Raw genomic sequence first — 23131 nt, 5'->3', positions numbered from 1 at the left:
TTACAGGATGCAAATCTGCACAAGTTATAGCAATATTAGCTTGTCTTCTATTACAGAAAATGATAGTCCTGAAACTTTTGTTTCTGTGGTATATTATCATTATTTTGTCTTTATATGTTACCAGTGCCTTGAGAGTCTCCATTAAATGATACAAATAATCCAGTAAGTCAGAGCAGAAGGGTAATTTCTGAAGACAAGATTTAACCACATATTAAAACCTTTTATACCTGTGGAAATTCACTTAATTTGACTTAATAATGAGTAGCTGGACTAGGTAATAGTGACTTTGTTTTTCCTATTAGATATTTGAGTTATGCTACACTTTATTTCCTACAGGAGGGTGGGTTGTGCTGGGCAGCTGCATGTTCCAGGTGATGGAAAGAAGTAGGATGGTTTGGAAGGGTGTGGATGTAGGATTTCTCTGCATATACATCAGGAAAAGCCTCATTTTACTTTTTTTTTTTTTTTCAGAATACTGTGTTTCATTAAATTAGGATTGGGTTCAAAGTGGATTATCTAAAGGACAGAGTGTGCAGATGCTCTTCATAGCTGCTCTCACTCTGCTTTGGGTGATCAGATCTTTAGGATGAATTTTCTTCAGAAATTTTTGAATTTTGCCTTCTCCATCTTCACAAACTTTCAAAGCTGTGCATGCATTTCCCAGGTATAGATGTGCATATGTGTCAGGGTGTTTGTAAGTAGACAAAAACTTACAAATCCTTAAAAATCTGCCTTTAAGAATTATTTAGTCTGTGAGGAGAGAAGAAAGTTGATTGTCTTGAAATATTATTAAATTCTTCATATGGCACCATCTGTGTTCTCTTTATACACAGAGAGCCTCATTATGTGTCTAGTGCAATTTTAAAAAGGAGTTTTCTTCATTTTTTGGTTTTCGGGCCCTGGCACTGGGAATTCCTCCACTTAGCTATCCACAGGCATCCTCTACCTACTTACCCCTAATTCAGTTAGAACTGCCAAAGATTTATGCTCTCTGATGGTTTGGATTGATTTATTTTATTGCTACAGAAATGAAAAACAACATCTGAAAAATCCTGTCAGACCCAGTTTCCCCTCATTGTTCCTTAGTCCATAAACTTTTCTTTGTGCTGAAGAAAATGCGTATAGGGAGTAATGAAGAGGAATGAATTTGGCAAATATTACCAACATATGCCTTTCACTAGGATGTAGTTTAACTTCTTATTCTATCACCCCTTATTTGAGAATTGATCCACTGTCATAAAGAACTACATAAACTGTACCTCTGACTTTTTATTCTGAACTGATCAGGAAGTGTAAATGCAGTTTACATCTTCACATCTCTGATAAAACAAAGGTTTTTCCTCCTTTGGCTGGTTTTCAAGGTAACATAGTCTATCATTTTTAGATGAAGTTAATCTGTTAGGGTTATAAACAAAGGCCTTCACTGATTTTCACTGAGTGCCAAAAGTGACTCCTAAGAAAGGAGAGCTTGCTTACCAAAGCCCTTCAAGAAATAACAGTTTCAAATTGGAATTATAATAAGAGGTTATATACAGATGGCATTGTCTAGAAATGAATGTATTTTCCTTTTTGTGTTTTGCAGAAGTGCTGGAACTATTTATGAGATTATTCTTCCCCCTCATTCTTCACCTCCTTGTTATTCAGCTTTTGCCAGAAGCAACAGTTTAACAGTGAGGCAGGGCTCAGCAGAAATTCAGCACCATGTTTTGTCTCCTATCACTCAATTACAATAAAAACCTTGCTGTTACACAGCTGAATATTGCTCCCTGCAGCTCCATTTGCCATCCACAGCATGGGCACAATAATATTTAAGCTCTCCATGGAGGTGCCATTAGGCTTTGTTAGGCAGGAGAAGTGTTTTACATTCCACGTGGAGGAGAAAGGCTGTGCTAAATGTGGGAATACTTCAGATTTTGAGATATTTTTAGCAGTTTCCATCAAGCAGGACAGGGAGGTGGTGGTGGTGGAAGCAGGTCTGGCTCAGGTGAGCTCACCTGTGGCCAAGCACAGGTGGAAGGAGAGGTAGGAAAGATTCCTTGCGCCTTTCTCCTCCCTCTCAAACCCTCACCAGACTGGCACCAACTTCTCTGAAGATCTTTGAAGTCTTTGGGCTGGAATGTGCTGTTGATATATGGAATCTGTTATGGATGTATGGAATTTCAGGGGATATTATTCTTCATTATTACTGCAGGCTGAAGCTACACACAAAAGGTGTAGAGTTAAATTTAGTTAAATAAAGAGGCAGGGATATTTTTCTGTCTCATACACACAACCCTCTTAATATGAAGTAGCACAGTTACAGGAAGGTGCTATTAAATATTATGATTTCTAAGACTTTACATTTATTAGACCAGAAGAACGTTCTCCTAGAGGACTTCTTTTCTTATCCTAGAGTTAAATAGCTTTACTTCTAGCTTTTAAAATGCATGCTTCCAGTCAATGAAAGCCCTCACAAAGGAAGTTTTCTTTTAGATTAAAAAAGAACAAACAAAACAAGGCATGGAAACAGAAGTAATTTGGAGACCTGGTGGAAGGTCAGTCTCAATTTGAATTCTGGAGGGCATGTTCTAGGGCTGATAAGAAAGAACACAGAGTTGATAGATAAAACTTTATTTGTGTAGGAATACAGCAGTTTTCATTGAGAAAATGTAAAAACAATCCACACACTCCCATGTGGGCAAACGTGAGTGAGGTGCACAAATTAATCTGGGTAATAAGACTTGTTTTTGCTGACTGCCCATGGGCAGATCTGTTTCAGTTAATAAGGAAAATACCCTCACACATGAGGAAACATCCCTTTTTATGCTACAAAAAGGGCATGTTTCAGAATGGAAGGAGCCTGGGACCTTCATCCACTGGAGTGGAACCAGGAGTTTTTCCCTTGGAATCATGAGAGTGAGGAATCCAGCAGTGTGAGGTGTTACTACATGCACAGCTCCCCATGGCATCGGATGGGACACAGGATTTTGTCTTTCTCTATGAGGATGCAGAATTTGACACTTTGTGCCCTGTTGTGTCCTCGCAGCTCTGATGTTTCCTGGTAGTGAGGGCTGCTGCTGGTGCTGGAAGGTCATGGATTAGCAGCTGGGAAAGAAAAAAAAACCAACAAACTAAACCTGGAGGAACTTTTCAGCTCATAAAGCTTTTATGAGCTGAAAAATGCTTGTGGGGGTGTTGTTTAACAGTGGTTGAGGGGATGCTGGAAACATAACTCCTGTCTGAATCAGAAGTAATTTGCACACCTGTGTTTTTTGGAGACATTTAAAAGTCTTTATTTACTGAATATGTTTCAAAGTGTTTGTTGGACCCTGGGACTCACACCAGCTCTGTCTGGTTTCTTGTCCCCTTTAGCTTTGAAGAGAACAAAATTGCAGGAACTTGTGCTTTGTGGATGTGGAATTTTATGGAAAGAGGTTACAAACCTTTGTGTTTCAACATGTAATTCTCTGACATGCATATTTCTGTCTTAGCAGTGTGAGAGGGCATGTGAAATTTGAATGAAATGCGGGATGGTAATGAGTCATAGTCATAAACCTTAACAAAGGAGGCAGAATAGAGTCTTTTCAGGTCCATCTTAGGCCTTGCCTTAAAATTCATTTAATCTTCTTGTCTTCACAGCTCCTTCTGGAGGGCTGTCAAAGATCGTCATGGCACTGTTTAAGCCTGATTCTAATATCTAGTGTGAATTGCTCCTTGGCCAGTTTATACCCGTGTTTATTCTTGCCAGCATTGTCTTTAGCCTGAATAGATCTTTTTTCTTCCTGACACTTATCCCTTGATACTTTAATTCCTCTGCTCAGTTGCAGAGAATGACCATGTCCCCTTGTTCAGCCCCTGTTTTTGGTAACTCCTGAGGGGGTGTGTGCGTGGGAGAGTGGGAATGTGCTGGTGCTGTGCAGGGAGGGAAGATGCTGGCTCTGCCCCAGGGGCTGGGGGTGTTGTTGGGATGAGCAGAGCAGAGGAGGGACAGGAGCAGCAAGCCTCACACTGCCTCTTCCAGGCGTTGCAAAGGACAGCCTAAAAGTTTGCAGCATCCAGGTTTGCATCTCTCTTCATCTGCACCCACACTGTTCTCCTTTAAGATGTTTTATTCATTCTGGCTGGCAAATAATCTCTCTGGACACCATTATTTGTGGTATACACACATGTGCTATGTGCAATTTTTGGTATGTCTTTTTTGCTAATTCTTGTGTTAGAGAGAATTCTGGGATTCTAGAGAGAAGGGGAAGAGACTTTGCCTTTTGTGTGCTGAAATATATGCTGCTGAAAGCCATGGTTTCTTTATAGGACCTATTTCAAACCAAGGTTTGCTGTAAGGAAAGCTGCTGTCTTGCAGATAGGCTGACCTGAATTAATTCCTGGTGGGATCTTGAAGCAACAGCAAAAGTGGCCTCACATAGGCAGGACAAATTTCCCACCTTATTAAATGCAAAATTTCCTTTTTTTTTTTTTTTTTTTTTTCCTTAATGGAGGGGTGGGCTTGTCTCCTTATCAATTGTCATGTTCTTAATCTCATTTTCCAGGGAAGCAGGTCTGACTGGAAAAATTTTCACATCCTGAATGACCAAACTCTCTGTATTACTCATTTATTCATCAAACCTGCTGTAGAGTTAGCCACATTCTTCCTGTGCCTGGAGTAACTGAAGTGTTAAACACTGAGTAAGGTGGCCAGATCCTGATATCATCTTCCCCAGTGTAATTACACCACAGTAATTCCAATGAGGTGATTGAGAGCAGAACTGTGGTGTGGATGTGGGGTAGTAGGTATCACAATGTCTTCATAACACTTTGCAGATTCTGGGTCATTGTATAATTAGGTGATTATTTTTCTTCAGGACACATTTGAGTTCAATCCAAACTGGTAGATCTGTTGTTTAACTAAACCAGTTGGGAATTTTCTATATTGGAATACTTTTTTTTTTTAAAGTTGGTGATATGGAGGGCTTTTTAAAATAGGTTATACTCTATCTCATATAAATTGTATTTAACACAGAACAGCACTGATACCTTGTATAAAAGCAAAAATAATAACCAAGTAATTTTAATAAATTTAAGCTTTTTTTGTGCACTTCTCCTTTTCTCAGAACTAAGGAAAAACAAAAAAACCAACCCCACCAGCTCCTTATCCAACAGAGCTGAAACTTGACACTTAGAAATTTCCACAAGAAGCTAAAACTGAATTAAGAAATGGTTTTTAGGCCCACTATTGCTGTCTCTTTCTGAAGAAAGACTTATTATAGAACAATAATTTCTCTTTCCACATTCCTTTCTAGACTTCCATAGATACAAGGAACAGTGCCCTCACATTAAATACTGTTCAGAGGATGCCTACACATTCCCTGCTGTTTTTGCATTGTATCCAAGGAGACGTCTCAGATCTAGACATAGGGATTACACATTTCCAGCTTTCTTATAGCTCTTTGTTTATTCATGAGAGAAATGAAGGAATTTTATTCATAGGTACAATGTAGTTTTTCATACTTCTGTAGTGAAGAACAGGAATCCTTTTAGAGGTTTTATTTACATGTGGAGAAAGCTTTAAGAAGTCTTACTGCAGATATGATGAGCTGTCTTTTACACAGTGATGCAATATGACTTAATTTTTTTTGAGGAAAGTGTTTTTCTGTACCAACATTTTCTGAATGTGTCCAGATTGCAAGTTGTTTAGTATAGAATTTTCAGTGGTCTTTTTTTTGCTCAGTTTAATGAGTGGATTAATCCTTGCTAATCCAGCCAGTCTTTTAAAATCTTCCTCATTTTTTAAAGTGATTAAATGATAAATTTGATCCATAGTATACAAAATACCCACTGGTGTCTTTCAGAATATTTTCCTGCCACAAGGGAGGATGTGTGCAGAGTGGCTGGTGCATATTTTGTGTTGTCTTTAGGAGCACATTGCTGAAGTTATCAATCTTTCTTTATAGAGTAATTTTTCCTTCCAAGCTGGCCAGTTCATTAGGACTTTTCTGACAAGCCTTGTGTTACTGCTTTTCTTAAATGAGGAGAACTCAATATGAAAACTTTTTACTTCCTGAGGAGGAGAAGAGCAGTTGGAATTTTATTCCTGGTCAGGAGTGTCTTCCAGTAGTCCCTGCCTGCCTAGGTATTACCTCTGCTATACTTCATTACCTTTTGGATACCCCTCATTAGCTCAAAGAGTGCACAAGAAATAATAGTTTTTAACTTCCAACCATATTCGCGGATTTTACATGTAGCACCTCATCAAGCAGGAATCTCATAGTTTCAGTGGGAGGTTTTTTGGCATTAGAAAAGGAATTTCCACATATTTGATGTAATTTTTTAGGTTTTTTTGCCAAAATAGCAGCAAGGAATGTGCCTATATGTACACAGAGTAGCACTGAGATTTTTGATTGTATTTCATTGTGGGATTTTTTCCTAAACCATTGCTTTTTTTTCTTGAAAGTGGTGAGCAAAATTATTCTGGGCTTACTTATATATTCACTACTCTGGCTTGAAGTGAGTTTCCAGTCACATGTCTAGTTAAATGCTGTGGACACTTGGTCCAACTGACAGGACCAAGGATTAATCCAAAATGTTCCTCAGACAAGTATTTGTTCACACTTTAGGTGAATTGTTTGACTTATTGAGCTACATATATATATTTTCTTCTCAGTTTCTTCTGACCACATACAGAGCCTGTCAGGTGTGAACTAATTCTGCAGCAATATTACCATGTTAGCAGAGGATGGAATTTGTGGCAGTAGATTATAGCCAAAAATATGTCTCCCTCTGCTGATTTTTAGTGGTGCAGTAACATTACCACAGCAAGGCATCTATTTTTAGCTGTAGTTGGTTTAAAACCTTTGTTCTCAAGCACTGTCCAACAGAAGTGTCTTTTCCAAAAAACCCCCAAGTGTTTCTAAAAACAAATTAATATTTTTCCAGAACAAATGTTCCAGTTTTGCCAGGGGAAAACAGAACAAAGCAGAAAAGAAAACTGATATGAAAAAAGTTACTGAAAGAAAAAAATTATGTGATTCTATGGTTAAACAAACACTCATGTTCTGTAGGCACTGTTTGCAATTGTGTCTGGTAGAGAGACACGTTTGTGTCGCTCCAGCTGCAGCAGAGGGGAGCTTACAGACTTTTGCTGATTTAACTGAGAACCTCTGGTTTATCCCTAGGCTGCTTCAGGTGTTTTATAACCAAAACAATTTTATTAACCCCTGCAGATATTCTTCTTACATTTTACATTACAGTTTTTTTTTTTTTTTTTTCCCCAGAAGTAAAGGATGATAGTGAGAATAATCAATTAAAGTTTTGCAGGATCCACTCTGTATCTTCTGAGTACTATTTGCAAAGTACAAGACTCAAATCTATATGCAAAAATCTTTTTGCCACATATGTCAATATCTATGTATGTAATCACTCTAATTATGCATTCTAAAACTAACTTGCATTTAAGAAGTTATGAAGATACTGCAGTACCTTCAGCTATCACTGCCACTTCTGTAGCAACTCAATTAATTTTGCACATGCAGAAGGTTCCCGGACAAGATGATTTTCCCCAGACAAAATTTTAGTCATATTTCAATGAAGAAAAATGAAACTTAAAATATGTATTTGTTATGGGACAAAATATGGGACTAATAGCTCAAAATAATGCCCCAAAAGAGCAGGGACTGCAGCTACAGAATGTGATTTTTGGATGGTTGCTGCATGACCAGTGGGCCTGTGCAGGCATTAAATTAAAAGCGTGCTTATGAGGTACTTGAAAAAATGCATGAGAAATAGTGGGAGATAAAATGCCAGAAAATCATCATGATAAGTGGAATGAACTTCTTCAGATAGCTGTAAAAAGAGCATTTTGGGGTAGAGCAGGTGGGGTAATTGTCATCATAGCTTCAGTTCTTAGAAAAAAAGACTCCCTTCCCTCCTTCCTTCACTCCTTCCCCTTTTTCTACGCCACTGTCTGTTTTAGAGCTTGAACTATAAAATATTTTTGGCTTTATTTTTGCCGCATAAAATTCCTCTCATGGGACAAATCAAGAAAGAAAAATTTAGTGCATGCCTTGTACATAAACCAATCTTTATTACTCCTACAATAATATGATGTCAATCTATTTTTTTTCCCAAACTGCCACATTAAGGAGTCTACTGTAAGTTCTTTTTTTTTTTTTTCTTTAATGCCAAGTGGTTCAGTATTACTGGAAAAAGGAAGAGGGGAAAAAATATTCCTTTCAGCCCTGAACAGGCACAGGTGCAGTCAAAGGGTGGGCATATGCTTTGAGATTCTAAGTGTAGTTTTAAGACTTTTGCCCAAATTTATTTTGTGGGAAGTAAATTTTTGGTTCTTTGTGGAGGGAACACTCTCTCCCCATATTGGTAGGGCCATAACTGGTTCTTTCTTGTGCCAGCTGTGTCATGGCAGAAACATTGGAGATTCTCCCAGTTAGCAGGATATAAATGTAACAAAGGGATGGTGGTGAAGTGGGACAGGAAAGCCCAAAATTCATTAATCTCAGTCTTTCCACCTCATGTCATGGAATATCCTGCATGAAATAATGGATGAAGTCATTCTGGTGAGCAGTTGCTCTTTCCCAACCAGCTTTTCCTGCAGAGTTGGACTTCCCTCTACAACACACCCAGACACACCAGCTAAGTCAGATACAGTCTGACTCCTTGCTTTGTTTTGGGTTCCATCTGGAGGAAAATGATTTATTGCACGGCAGTTGTTTGGGTTTGAGTTGTTTAGCCCTGCAGAGCTTTAGAATTGTCTTCTCTGTAGGCAGTGAGAGAAATGTTGTCATTGGAAGGATGCTCACGCCCAGGACTGCTCAGGAGGAGGCACCACAGGCTGGAGTCGTGTTTTGTTAGTGACATATTGGAGCAGAAAGGAAGTGGGAATGACTCTCCTCAGAATGTTGCATGACAAATATCCAGGCATTATCCAGGGAGCTGTACCCTGCCCGTGCTGGGGCTCAGCCTCGACACGGCAAAGCTGCCATTTTTAACAACTTGACATTTCACTCAGTCTGCTTCTTTTTAACAAATTTATTGTCGGGTGGGGGAGAAGAACAAAGGAAACACCAGGAATTGCCAGAGGGCTCCGTGATATGCTTTTATAATAAGACAGTTCCTTTCTTTCTGACATGGTTTCTGCATCATCCTGTCTGCTGCTTTGGAGTTTGGCGGGGCTGAGTAAGCCCAGAGCCCTCTGCAGAGCAGATGTCCACCTAAGTGACATCCACTTTCCGCAGGTGCCCCTGGCTATGGCCAGCAGCTCCAGCCCAGAGTCCTGTCTGTAAAAAGGCTGCAGGGCAGGAACATGCCAGAAAGTGATATTCATGAATTTCACATGAAAACCCCCAAATATGGTAAAGCAGATGGACTAGATAAGTGAATTTCAGTAGGCAAGACTGACCACCCACCTTGAATTACTTTCAACTCCTACCCAGCCAGCTGTGCAGAAGTCACTCCTTACAATTACTTTCTTCCAGAAGTTTACCTGAATAGCTGAGACTTCTATGCAAGCTAAAATTGCATATATTTGTGTAATAATCTCTTTTGACTCTCAGAGCTATAACAAAACATAAATTTTGATAAAATTTAGAAGGTTAAAAAAAAAAAAGCCAAACAATCCAAGTCTCAAATTATTGAAACCTGCTCTACATCCTTAAGGATTTTTAAAGGGAGCCAAAGTTAACAAAATTTTAGAAATATATATGTCCAGCTGGGAAACATTTTAAAGTAAACTAAATAAAACCTTTTGTTTATTTAGAGTGAACAGTAATAAAGACCTGGATTTTATTATATCTCGTCATGTATACTACTCATGTTAACGTGAGGTAGAAGGATTAAAAGCATCAAAAAATTAATTATTTCAGAACTTTTTTGATTTTTAAATTTTTTTTGGCTTAGGTGTGTATAATAGTAGCCGTATTTCTTTAATGCCTTAGACCAGCTCCTTGGAAGTATTCCTACCTTTTTCTGAAGTGGAGAAGGGGTATGCCTGGAGCACTCTTGCACTTTGACCATGCTTAGGTGGGATAATGATACTACAAGATGGCACAAGTTAGTGGAATTGCATATTCCAAAGGCTGACACATGGAATTTTGGTTCACCAGGAAATATCTGTATTTCAAAATATTTATTTTTTTAAAAATTAAATTAAAAGAATAATATACATTGAAAAAAAAAGCCAACAAAACCAAACCTCTTCTATGAAGCAAATCAGCCCAAATGATGTTATGAGACTGATTTATTTCTGTAAAATGGAATGGTTTTGCTCCAATTTGAATATAATATCTTAAGGTAAAAGAACATCCTACTTTTTTGTATTGGGGACAGCTTTTCAAATCCCTTTTCTATTTCCTCACCATGCTTTTAAAACAGAATATATTTAATGAAACTGACACAATCCTGTGGAATTGGTTGAGGTTTTGGATTTTTTTTCTTTGCTGTAAGAGCTTCAGCAAGCCATGGTCATAAAGCTGCTCAAATCCACGCAGACTGCAGTTCAGATTCCTGGCAGAGCTGAGGTTTAGGGCAGTCAGTGTTTGACATAAAGGTGGTTTAAGTCTTTCCTCATCCTAGAGCCTCTCCCAAACCTGGGTGTGAGGCTTCACTGGTTTTACAGAGGGTTTGAACCATCTCCACTCTCTCCTGCTTTGAGGACTCCTTGTGTTTTCCAGGTGAAGCAGAGTGTGGATTTTAGCTGTCCATGGGCTCTCTCTAATGGGTAACGTTTGTGATCTCACCATGTGCATCCCAAAAATGTGCAGGGGTTTTGAAACAGCTCATTAAAGCCAGACGTGTTTTATCAATGTCTTCATAGAACCATAGAAAACTGAATGGATTGGGTTGGGACAGAGTTAAATCCCACCCAGTGCCACCCCAGCCATGGCAGGGACCCTCCCACTGTCCCAGCTGCTCCAGCCCCAGTGTCCAGCCTGGCCTTGGGCACTGCCAGGGATCCAGGGGCAGCCCCAGCTGCTCTGGGAATCCCATCCCAGCCCTGCCCGCCCTGCCAGGGAACAATTCCTCATTCCCAGTGTCCCACCCAGCCCTGCCCTGGGGCAGTGGAGCCATTCCCTGTCTCCTGTCCCTCCATCCCTTGTCCGTTGTCTCTCTCCATCTTCCCTGGAGCCGCCCTGAGCTCAGCCCAAAGCTTCTCCTGGCCGGGTGAGCGATGCCAGCTGTGCCAGCCTTTGCTGCCAGCAGAGCTGCTGCATCCCCTGCTCACCCTGGAGCCTCCTCTGGGCCGGCTCCAACAATAACTAATAATATTTTAATCTTGATAAAACTATTGAAGCCAACCCCCAAAAAGTTATGCTTATCCAGTGCAGGAAATAATTTGACTAACGCAGACTCTTTTGATTTTTCATGCAAACCTGTCTTGTGGTTATGGGTTCTTGGTGGTGAACATTAAAGATTTTCAGTTAGTGTTACATTCTGCAGTGGACTACTTTCAAAACAAAGAGTCCAAAATGGTTTAGACTGCTAACTAAAATATATTTTTTTAATTTCCTATTTAGCTGTATTCTTGTCAAAATATAGGGCCTGATTTAAAGCCCACAGAATATGTTATGTAAATCTCATGGCTACTGTACTGTACTACTGCTCAGAAAAATCTGAGCATGTGGCTCTGAAGAAATAAGTGGACAAATTGTAGAAGTGTGAAATTCCATTATCTGCAGGATGCCAGATTAGATGTTAAGAGCCCCATTTTGAAAAGAACTTCACAAAACCATAAGTCTTGCGAATGAAATATTTTGTATTTCGAAAGTTTGGAAAACATCATATGCTTTCTATTCAATTCCCTATTAATTCTTCTTCAGATGTTTATCTAATGGATTTTTAGAGAGAAAATGCTTTTTACTGCCTGCCCCCCTCAAAGATAGTATTGGAAAAGCTCTTTGTAGAATATTAAAAGTCTTCCCAAGACAAGAAATATTGCTGCACATTGCACATTTTTGGATGTGTGCAGATGTTATCTTGTGCACCACTAACAGGGAGGCAACTTTTCTGTTTGACCCACTGAAAAACTGATGTGGGTTTGGAACCAGCCATGAGGGATTGGAAGGGTTGTATGAGAATTAATGACACCTTGGTCCGTGGCTCTGTGGTTATGTTCAGTAGCAGGCTAAAATCGCCCTGTAGCCAGAAGGATTTCCATTTCTTACGTACAAGAACTGTTACTGAGATAGATGCCTGCTCCTTGCAGGTCATTTAGAACATCTAGATGTATTAAATGGATTAATAAACACTCCAGGCTGGATATACCTACCCTTTCCATCTCCATTCCAGTGCATACCTCATCACTTCCCTCCAAGAGAGGCTTTGCTGATAAATCTCTCCCAGGACTTGTTTGGGTTGGCACTCTGAGCTGACAGCTCTTGGCTTTTCCTTCTTTTTAGCTACTTGTTTTCACTTTCCTTCACTTGGAGCCAGAATAACAAAGCACCTCTTTGAAAAAGGGCTCCTTTTGGCTTGTTTTCCATGAGCTATTGATAAGCAAACTCCTTCCCTTTAAAGTCCTGGTTCCATGTCTTTTTGAGTAGCCTTTGGTCTGTATGTGTTTACCTGCAGCAGGAATGGGTGTGAAATAAGCAGGGGCAGCATAACTCAGTGGCATCTGGGCAGTTTAAAACTAATTCAAGTTTCTGTGTTACAGCCCTCAGGGTCTAACAAACCTGTTCAACAGGTAAAGACTTTTTCTTCTATAGTAATTATATCTCTAGTATCTAAATTTTCTAGTAGGTTTTCATTCCAGGGTCCTATACCCAGTTGACGAGGACGTATGAGCCACATCATTTTGTAGATTATTTGCCATCTCAGCAGTTATGGAGCATTTTTCATTGCTCTTCACCCTGAGCAACCTGAATGCTAACACAGAATAATCAAACCTGTAGGAAGGAAAAGAATTTAAAATTAAAAACAAAAAATAAGAACCCCATCAATTACATTATTTACTATTTCCTGAAAAGCATGTTATTTTTTCCTTTGGAAAAAAACCAAAGCATTTAAAACAAAACAAAACCAAAGATACTTATTATTTCATAAAATAGACTTCTCAAAGTTTATTATCAGAAATATCACATCTTTTGCTAAGGGTTCTTTTATGTGGATTGTTGTGACAAGTGAGATCTTGGAAAAGCTAACAGAGTAAAAGCAGGGTCTGATAGAGATATCTATCAGACAAATATGTATTTGTCTTCTAGGTGCATTTGGAACAGATGTTGTTCACTAAATTTATTGCCAACCATCAATGACTTAGTGTGAGCTACTAATTTGAGGGACTCCCAGGTGTGCCCTGCTGCAAAAATTCTGCACTGTTGGTCAGGACTTGCTAGTCATGGTGCCCTCCTACAAATTACAGCCCATCCAGCTCCATCCAGACTTTATAATTTTTTTTTTTTTTAGTGTAGAATTTCTGTGCAAAGCTGCACACTTTGTTTCACCATCTTAATTGCTGTGTGTGAAATCATAGTTAATCTTTATGGCATACCAGTCTATACACCAGGTTGTTTGTGCACATCCCTCCTTCAGCTGTTCACACAGCACACACAACACATTTCCTGGCCATTCAAATTTCTGTGTGGTTTTCTGGTTCTGTGTGTGGGTGCAGTTATTTTATAGTGAACTTACCAAAAATTACAAATTCTCAGAGCTCCCTATCAGCTCTGTCTTGCCATTCCTCTCTCACTGACTAAATTCCCATGGGTTTCTGCATGCACAGATTTGAAAGGAAGGTGTGAAATTTGGTCTTAATTGAAACTTCTGCTTTTATGAGGACATGGTTTCTCACTATGTGTATTTCTCAGAGTGGCCTTTTGCTGAAATTCATGGATTCTGAAAGGGTTGTTATTAGACATGCTCCTCAAAGTCATGCTGCCAGTCTTGGAGAGATTACCAAATTCCTGCTTTTCACAAAATTGGAAAGGGAAATCTGGGAGAGCTCAAGTAAATGCCTGTAGAAAATTTATTCTTCTGTGGCATTGGGCAGCCTTTCTAAATAGTTTTAATTTACAGGAGAAAAGTATTAATTCTTTACAAGCATTGCATAAAATATCTCCCAACAAGCACATACGAGGGAGAGAGAAGAAACCCCAGTTCTGTAGCCATCTTATAGAGCTTTAATAGCACATGGTAAACATCAGGCTTCTCTGGGCAATGTACAACAGCCAAGCAGGCACAAGGTTAAAAACAACCTTTTTTTTTGGTTGCACTGGGAGCCCTGAGCTTAGTGTTGTACAAACTTGACACTGTAGTTGAAATAAACAATGCTGAAGGTGATTTATTCTCTGTATTCTTCATTTGGAGCTTTAGCAAAGCTGAGATCCAGTAATACTTCATGAGTTTAGCTGTAAACACAGCATGAGATATTAGAACATTAATTCTCAATGGAGTTGCAGTGACCTTTTCAAAACCAAATTGAAGTCAATTTGCACACACAAGGCAGCCCAGACCAAAGAATCACAAACCTTTCGTAGTGCTTTGTGTCAGTTTCATTTGATTGAATACATTCTTTTCCAGAATGATCACCTGATGACTCTGTCTCTGAGGACTCAGTAGTCACAGAGGTTAAATTATCTTCATAGGTAGGGGAATTACTTCAAATTTATGAAGTGCTTTGACTCAAGTTCTCATTGTTTTATGACTTAGATAGTTTAGTTTACGACTTGTAGATAGTTTTAGTGAGGAAGATTTGATTTAAGACTTGAGCTGTGTCACGTAGTGTAGATAATTTTTCAGGAAGCAGAGGCTGCTGACAGTGCTCTAAGGCAGGAGTCCTGTTAATTGGCTCAGATCCTCTCCTGGCAGATGTGGGCAAAACTCTATTGACCATTCCAGTTTGTACCAGCAAGAAAGTAATCCCCTCTGGCCAACATGGTTATAAACATGGATCCAGAAGAAAGAAACACTCATGCAGTAGGATTTCAGCCCAAGGTTTCCAATTTCAAGTCAGTTGGCCAAACTTGAAATCTTGAAATATGGGGCTTTTTTCTGAGTCTGTTGTATCCTCCTTTTTTTTTCTTTTTTTTTTTTTCTTTTTTTTAAATTTCATTTTAATTAGGATAGCTTCCATTGTCTGTAACAGAAAGTTCAAAGCAATGTTTGTGCTGAAAGGGCAAGTTTAAAAAGTGTCTATGGGATTTGGGATCATAAATCTTGGAGGAATTCATGAGGCTTTCTACAGCTAAGTCTTGCCTTCTCAATCTTCTTTCTTCCTCTTTATCTGCCTGGCCACCTAGAAAAAAAACTGTGAGAGGTTTGTAACCTGTAGGAGTATGTAAATAATTCAGAGTTAGTGGTAAACAGAAGAAGATTACTGGACTTCAGTCATATTACTCTCTGAGTGGGAGTTGACCTTTGAATCTGTGATAGTTTTTCTAATTTGCTGCATAATGCTTTAAAATTCCAAAAGCAACAACTTTGTAAAGCAAGACTTTATTCACTGACCTAAGGTCCAAGTCTACTGAAGAGTGACTGATGTAGATGTTATGGTGTTCCTTCTAATTTGAATTACTCTACACAAAAAGGAAAAGGGAGATGCAGAGGGAGGTTTTTTTCTCTTATTTAATTTTAGACTTTGCTTTGCTTAGCTTTGTCTAGGTTCAGTTATTGGTGGAGGTTAGTTAGTGTCTAAATCCCTGGAAGAAGCTGCAGCAGGTTGGTCTGCAAAATGGTTTTCATCTTGTCCATACCTCATCTTTGCTGAAAATGTAGGAGAAGGTAACTCAGGCATAGGTTTGGGACCAAGGGCACGTGGCAATCAACAGTACTGAATAATCAATGTGTTCAATATTCAGAGAGGCTCCAAATAGAAAGACACACCCCATTGGCAGAGTTTGACTTTGTGTCAACAGAAAAACACACTGAATTTGCAACAAATTTTTGAATTTCAAATTTTTTTTTTCCTCCAATGGATTGCTTGTACTTCGTGTGTGTACTGTTACTTAGGGATTATGAAAAGCTCTCTTTTTCTTGCAGATCACCCGGTGAATGAATTTTTGGATCTGTTCAATCGCCACATGCTTCCTCATGCAATAGATGAAACCCATATTGATGCAGACTCAGCTCAGACTGAACCCTGTACTTCAGACTCTGTGCAGGATTCGTCTGAATATATAATACTGGATCCTTTCTTTCCAAACTATTCAGAGTTTGAAGAAGACGAAGACTGTGAAAATACAACTGATGTTACAACTCCTCCAGCTTTGCAGTTCATCAATGGGAAGCAACAAGTCACGAGTGCACCTAAGAGCACAAAAGCTGAGGAAGCAAGGAGTGACCAAATCGAAAGCGTTGCACATTCCAAAAACGTAACCTTTTCTCAAATCAATGAGACAAACCCATTTATAATTAATGAATCTGAAGCTTCTGGTACTATGCAGCCAAGCAAAACTGGAGAAGTAATAGGAGCGTTTGTGGTAACACAACCAACTTCAGGGGCTGCAATGTTAGAACCTGTCTATAGTGGGGAGTCTGAAGTTGTTACAACAGATAAATCAGTAGCCACCACTTCTTCACATGAGCAAAACAGTAGAGAGACCATGACATGGCAGGGAGCTGAGGAGAGCTCTACTAAAGATAACAAAAACCTGCTTTTGATTTCTAGTGAATCCTCTGGGGATGGCTCCACTGAATCTGATCTGTCCACTTCAGTCTTAGAAGTCGTGACAGAATCAAGAAAGGAAGATGATGAAAAAAGTTCTGGTATAACATCTTCTCCTGATGCATTTACTGAGGAAAGTTCTGCTGTAACTACTTCTCTGGAGGCAGTTTTTATTCCTGCTACGGTAGACAACGTTGTAACTGACCTTAATTCAGAAAAGGCAACCCCTGCTCCAGGAGACCATTATAAAACAACTCTTAAACTTAATGCAAATTCCCCTGTTGAAAACATTCTGGAAACAAGTCATACAGCAAAGCCTGAGATGAGTGCTGCTTCTTTTATGGTTCTGGAAGGCTCTGGAGATTTGAAGGATAGCATCACTGTAACTTCAGCTGTGACAGAGGAAATAGCAGTAACAGAAACACTTTCAATGCAAGACATTTCTTTGGGCTCCAGCACAGAACTGCTGAGAGAATTTTCTGTAACTGATTCAGGAATCACCTCTGCTTTGCCCAGAGCCATAAGTACTCCTTATTCTGCTTTTGATCAAAGTCCTCAAGTAACTGTTTCCACCAACTCTGTGTCTGAGCTAATTACAGAAAAAGTATATGCCATTTCTCCTGTAACTGAAAAGAGTATTGATGATGAAAAAGAAATACACACCACTGTTTATGCAGGTCACCAAAATTCAGCTACTACTACAGAAGAAAATTTGGATTTGAATGAACTTGGGAGCACTACAAGTGAAGTAAGAACTGTAAGTCAAGAGCCACTCAGAAAAACAGTGCCAGGTACCATAAGTTCTGAAATCAAAAAGGTCACCACCATTCCTCTCTTGAGGGAGAAGAAGCTTTTTGTAAATGAAGGATCAGCAGAAGAGCCAGCTGACATATTTTCAGGGGGTTCCACAAGCAAAGTGGTAAGTATTGGCTCCCCATTTATTGATCCAGGTTCTGGAGACATAGATTTTATCGTTGAGTCTACTACTTTGACTTCGATTCCATTAAGAACTGTCGCTGAAACACAAACAGAAATGTATGAAGGAAAAATTTACAGCACAGATTATGCTTCACCAAAGGATACAACAACAGAATACGAAAAACATGCAAGAACAGAGGAATCTGTAGTAACAGTTTTGAGTACTGGGCCAGAGAGCTTCACAGAGGGGTCTGGAGTAGAAAGTCAGATGTCCCTGGATATATTTAGTACCAAAAACCCAGGAGAAGAAAACATGGAAACAAAACCAACCTACACAGCTCCTTCTGACATAAAATCTGGTTCCATAAAAGAGATAACATCTCACATTGCACCAGGAATTGAAACTGGAAACTCAGAAACTGGTGAGGCCACATCATCTCCAGGATCTGTGGTCAGTAACAACCCTCACGAGGGCTTGGTGACACATGATACTGGCAGTATGAAAGGAGTAGCTGAATCTATGGAAAGCAAAGATGCAAAAGTTGGTTCTTCAACTGCTTCCTTGGGTAAGATCTTCCTGATTGAGCATGGCTCTGGAGAAGAATTCAAAGATGACAGCAGCACCACAAAACTTATGTCTAATGGACCTACAGAAGAAATACTTGGAGGTCATTTCTCAATTACTGACCAGGGATCTGGAGAACCAGACTCATCCACTGGATCATTTGCAGAAACAGCAGTTGTCCCTAGTGGGAGACCAGAAACATGGGAAAAGGATGACAGACAAGCTGTCAGCACATCACCTCTGGATCTTGCCTTCATTACAGATCCTGATGAGCAGGTCACAACTTCTGAACAGGAGGTAACCTCCGTGGGGACTGCAGGCAGTGTGAGAACTGAGGAGAAAACTGTTGATGAACTGACAGTGAGAACGTTTTCTACAAATATTCCTTTGATGGAAGACACTCCAAGTGAAATTTCACCAAAAGCTACGGAATCTTCTGAAGAAATAACAACAGACCCATTCTTTAAAAGCACACAGACTATCCGTGAACACTTGGGATTTTTAAATGTTCCAACCCTCAGTCCTTATCTGGAAGAAAAGGAATTAGAAACTGAACCTGCTAAAAAAATACCTTTGCCATTTAATGATGAGAGAGTAACTGAGCCTATAACAATTGAAAGGAAATACATAAGCTCTCCAGTCACAGTTATAGAGCAAGAGGAAGAGTTGGTGCAAAACATTTTCCCTACGAAAGATATTCCCAGAACATTCCTGACACCTAAGGAAGAAAATCTGCCAAATAACGAGCTCATTGGTGATCCCCTGTTTTCAGGACAGGGGTCAGGAGATGACCTTGCTGTTCTCCCATCTGTAGTGCCATTTGTTGTCCAAAAATTCAAGAGTACCTCAAGTCCTGAAATTTCTCACCCTGCAGATATGGGGCCTGAACTTTCCACTGACACGACACAAGACTTTGAGCGAGGAACCACTCCAGCAAGTGCTGAAGTTAATGAAGAAGTCACAAGTGCTGTAGCTGAGCTGCTGCTGGAAACTGGAGACCCATTCCCCACCTCCATGTTCCCCAGTTCCTCAGCTTTAGAAGAAGACAGCTCCAAGATCTTCGTCTCTAAAGAGATTGAAGACACCACACATTATTTTGTTGCGAATGAAGAACCACAGGAAAAGGAGACTGACTCTAGGAGAGGGGAAAATGAAACAGATAAGCCAACACCCACTTCTGAAGCTATTTCTCAAGAGGAAAATTCACATTTTCTGATTAAAGGTGGCACAACTCCTATATCTGTTATACTGAATGGAACTCCCAGTCCTGAAACAGAGGAATCTTTTGTAACACCAACAACAAAAACGCCAGGCAGAGTATTACCTGAGGGCTCTGGGGAAGGATCTGGCTGGGTTGGTGCTTCAGATTCATCTTCCCCTGATATTTTTACCCATTTCTCAATACCCACTGCATCCAAAGTAGAACTAAATGTTTCATCCAGTGTTCCTGGACGTCTTTATCCCAAAGTTATGACCACAGAGGCACCGAGAGATGGGTCACAGACTGCAATCACAGGACTAGTCTCCCTCTTTACAGAAGAAACAGAGGTTTTGGCAAATCCATCTGCTGCTCATCCAAAGACAGCTTCATCAGAGGAACTAACAAGTGACACTGGGTTATATGAAAAAATTATTCCCATGATTGATGACAAAAGAAGTGTTATATTGAACATTTCTGTTTATGGTGACATTACCCTGATTGAAGAACGACTACAAGCCCCACCAGAAGAAACAACTATTATAGACATGGATCACTCTAAATCAATGCCTGAGGATATAATAAGTGTGCAAACAATGCCAAATCCTGTTACACAGTCAACATATGGCTATGATGATAGCATGACAGCTGAAGGAGAGAAATATTATTCCACTCCCAGGTTTTCCATAGCCAAAGAAAAGACACTTGGATCTGGTGATAATCTTCCTCTGACTACTTCCAGTCCACCAAGTAGAGAGTTGGTGACTTCTGGGCACCAACCAACCTCAGGTGACATGGATTTGGGTTCAGGCAATGACATGAATTTTGCAACAGAAACTCTTACCACCATGGAACTCTCTGAAATGGGCATTCTTCTTCCTACAGTGCCATCTCTGGCAAGCCCTCAAGTGCCTCATGAGTCTAAACCTGTTGCAACGAGCCCCACAGAAGACACCTATGAGCCAAGTACTTCAGCAAACAACCGAGTAATAGCAGATCAAAGTGAAACAATCTCTGGCTTTTCTGGGATGGGCCAAGAAGAGCTGGCTGATAATCAGCCCATGGTTCCTTCCCTTACACCACTTGTAACTGATGAGCCAGAAAAGGCTTTGACAACTGGCAAGCTTGAGTTGAGTGTTGTCACCGCACGGCCTACATCCCACCTGACAACTGTGTCACCTACCAAGGGTGCAGGGAATCGTCCCACGGTGTACACCAAGACAAAATCAGCATCAGCAGAGTATGAGGAAGCAGATACAGTGAGTTTTTATTCTGTTCCTCAAACTCCTAAATCCTCAGTAACTGTTCATTTAGTAAATGGAGTATCTGAGTACCCTGAGGTAATCATTACAAGCACATCATCATCATCATCATCATCAAGGGATTCGCATCAGTCCAATCATTCATCAGGAGGAATCTTCAAAGAGGTTAGTTCTGATATTACAGCAACATATAAACCACCCACTACTGACTTTCTTGACACAACAGAGTCCTCTCTGCTGGAACTTTCTCCTGAGCCTCTTTCAGACAGCACAAGCACGGAAAGCACTCCTCAGTTTGGTAGGCTTCTAACAGGTGGGACAGAGGAGACAGAAACCCCTGCAACTGATTTAGCTGGTGTGGAAGAAGCTGCTGTTTCTGGAGATTCTCCATCAATACATGTCTTGCCTACTGCTTTTCTGAATTTTGGAGAAAGAGTAAGCACAGATATTCCAAAAGTCAGCACAACAGAAGTCGAAGCCTCCTTAGGGAGAGTCAATAATCCTCACCAAGAGGCGGACAGGACTACTGAGAGACAGGACCCCTGGCTCCTGCCCACAACTGTTTCAGACTCACCCAACAGCATCGAAAACAAAGGATTTAAACCTGGCCAGGAAGCAGTTACAATGCTAACCTCACCTTCCCAGCTTTTGGATGGAGGCACAGAAACACAGGCGGCTTTGTTTGGTCAGGGGGAGATCACAACCATCTCTTCTAACATTGCAATAAACAGTACTGCCCCTGGAAACAGTCCCTACCTAAACGAGCCATCAACAATGAGCTCTGAGGAGCCAAACACTGTGGAAGCTGTGACTTCATCATTTTCCCTTCCGGAAGTCACAAATGGATCAGATTTCGTGATTGGCACCAGTGTGGGTTCTGTTGAAGGCACAGCAGTGCAAATTCCAGGTAACTTCCCAAATATGATCCCTGTCGTGTTATGTGTGTTGTGGTACTTGTGAAGGTGTTGCCTGGGCTCTGGTGAGAGGTGTGACAATCAGAGCTCCGCGTGAAATGACAACGGACCTCGTCACCCTCCACCTGGGAAATCAGCCTGGTTGTGGCCCCTACAAGTGGAAGAGGATGGGGGGGTGCCAAAACACCCAAGCCCCATGACTTTCCACTGGTGTTTGCATCGTGGAGCTCTGGATCAGACTGGAGGTAACCAGCCAGTTTTAAAAGACAGGAAGGTAACATTGGTTGTGGAAGGGAAATCAGCTGGGGTGACTTCATTTGCCAATTTCCAGCAGATGATTTTATGTGATGTTTTTTCTTGTGAGTGTGGTGATAGTTCTTACACATTTGGTTTCTATGAAGGGTTGTTTTTAACATCTTGCAGTTGACTTAGAAAGCAATAGTGCAAATTTTAGGATCAGAATTCTCTATAAAATTGAACTTCTCTTGACCTACAAGATAGCTTTCAACACAAGAGAAAACCAAGACCTTCTTTTCAGCCTGTCTGTAGCTTTAAGTGGTTGATGCACTGTCAGTCTCTTAAAAATTACAGAACTTTTTGTTAGACATCATTTGCCACAGTATTTTCTTTCCATTATAGTATAGGGAACCATTTCATCAAATGTGTGGATGATGTCAGTAGTATCACTTTAATACATATTTTGTCTAGTTATACCTGAGGAAAGAACTGGTCTGGTCTGATTTTATAGGTTTACTATTATTGTTCCTCAAATAATCCAGGTAGCTGGCAATTTAAAAATGTTTACTGAAATATCCAGTCTGTAGAAGGATAAATAGACAGCAAACACACAAAAACCACCATTAAGGTGCTTAACAGAGCCCTACATTTGTGACTTTCAGTGAATCAGTCCTAAAACAATCACTCTATTGAATGGGTTGGGTCAGAGCCTTTCCAAAACCTCCAAAGTGAAAACCTTAATTACTTAATTAGAATACTAAACTTTTGCATATAGGATTTTCTTCTGCGGGCTTTCAGCTGGACCTTCTTCATTCCCATGCCTAGACAGGGAACTTGGCACTGTAAGAAGACTTTGCAGCTCTAATTTGCAAGTGTGACATACATATTCTTTTTTTTTTTTTGGTCATAAATCCTAGTCAGATTGTTTTGGGAAAACATGACCAAAAAAATCTTAATGTTTCTTATGCCTCTGATTTACAGAACTCTTTTATCCATTTTGTAAGTTTTCAAAGCCAGGGCTTTATTTTTTCATATCAGAAGGGCTGTCTTCAGGATTTCCCTCTCACTGTGAGAAACTAACTCTTAGAAATGGTTTAGTGTGGACTTGTCTGTGTGAGTGAGTGCTCCTAGGCATGAAATCAAATGCAAATGCCCAGGTATCTAAACTCAGTGGAAATAAACATCACTGGAAGGTGTAAAGCTCTTCAAGGAAATGGTATTTAAACACTAACTCCTGTAACAACTGAGGATTTCACAGCAGGTAAGTTTTTATCTTTATGTTCAGTCCAGAGTCAAACATATTCAGAGCCTTTGTTTGTATTCTTTAAATGTATTTTTAAGAAAGGCAGGTGGGAAGCACACATGTGACAAAAGAAATAAGACTTTGTGGGGTTTGATTGCGTATAAGCAGCCAGTTAGTATGTTCTGTGTACCCTGTCATTCTGCATAAACTAA

At 40.0% G+C, this 23131-nt stretch overlaps 1 protein-coding gene across 1 annotated transcript in view; it reads left to right on the top strand.

Annotated features, from left to right (window-relative positions):
* The window catches only part of VCAN (versican), a 98950-nt gene that overhangs the window by 50125 nt on the left and 25694 nt on the right, over nucleotides 1-23131 (top strand). Inside the window, exon 9 of the mRNA XM_077790095.1 lies at nucleotides 15958-21432. Within this exon, the coding sequence (XP_077646221.1) occupies nucleotides 15958-21432 (5475 nt within the window). The remainder of the gene's footprint in view (nucleotides 1-15957; nucleotides 21433-23131) is intronic.

This window comes from Lonchura striata, chromosome Z (assembly GCF_046129695.1).
Source record: "Lonchura striata isolate bLonStr1 chromosome Z, bLonStr1.mat, whole genome shotgun sequence".
NCBI classification, from domain to species: Eukaryota; Metazoa; Chordata; class Aves; order Passeriformes; family Estrildidae; genus Lonchura; species Lonchura striata.
This window is presented reverse-complemented; position numbering and strand designations above follow the sequence as displayed.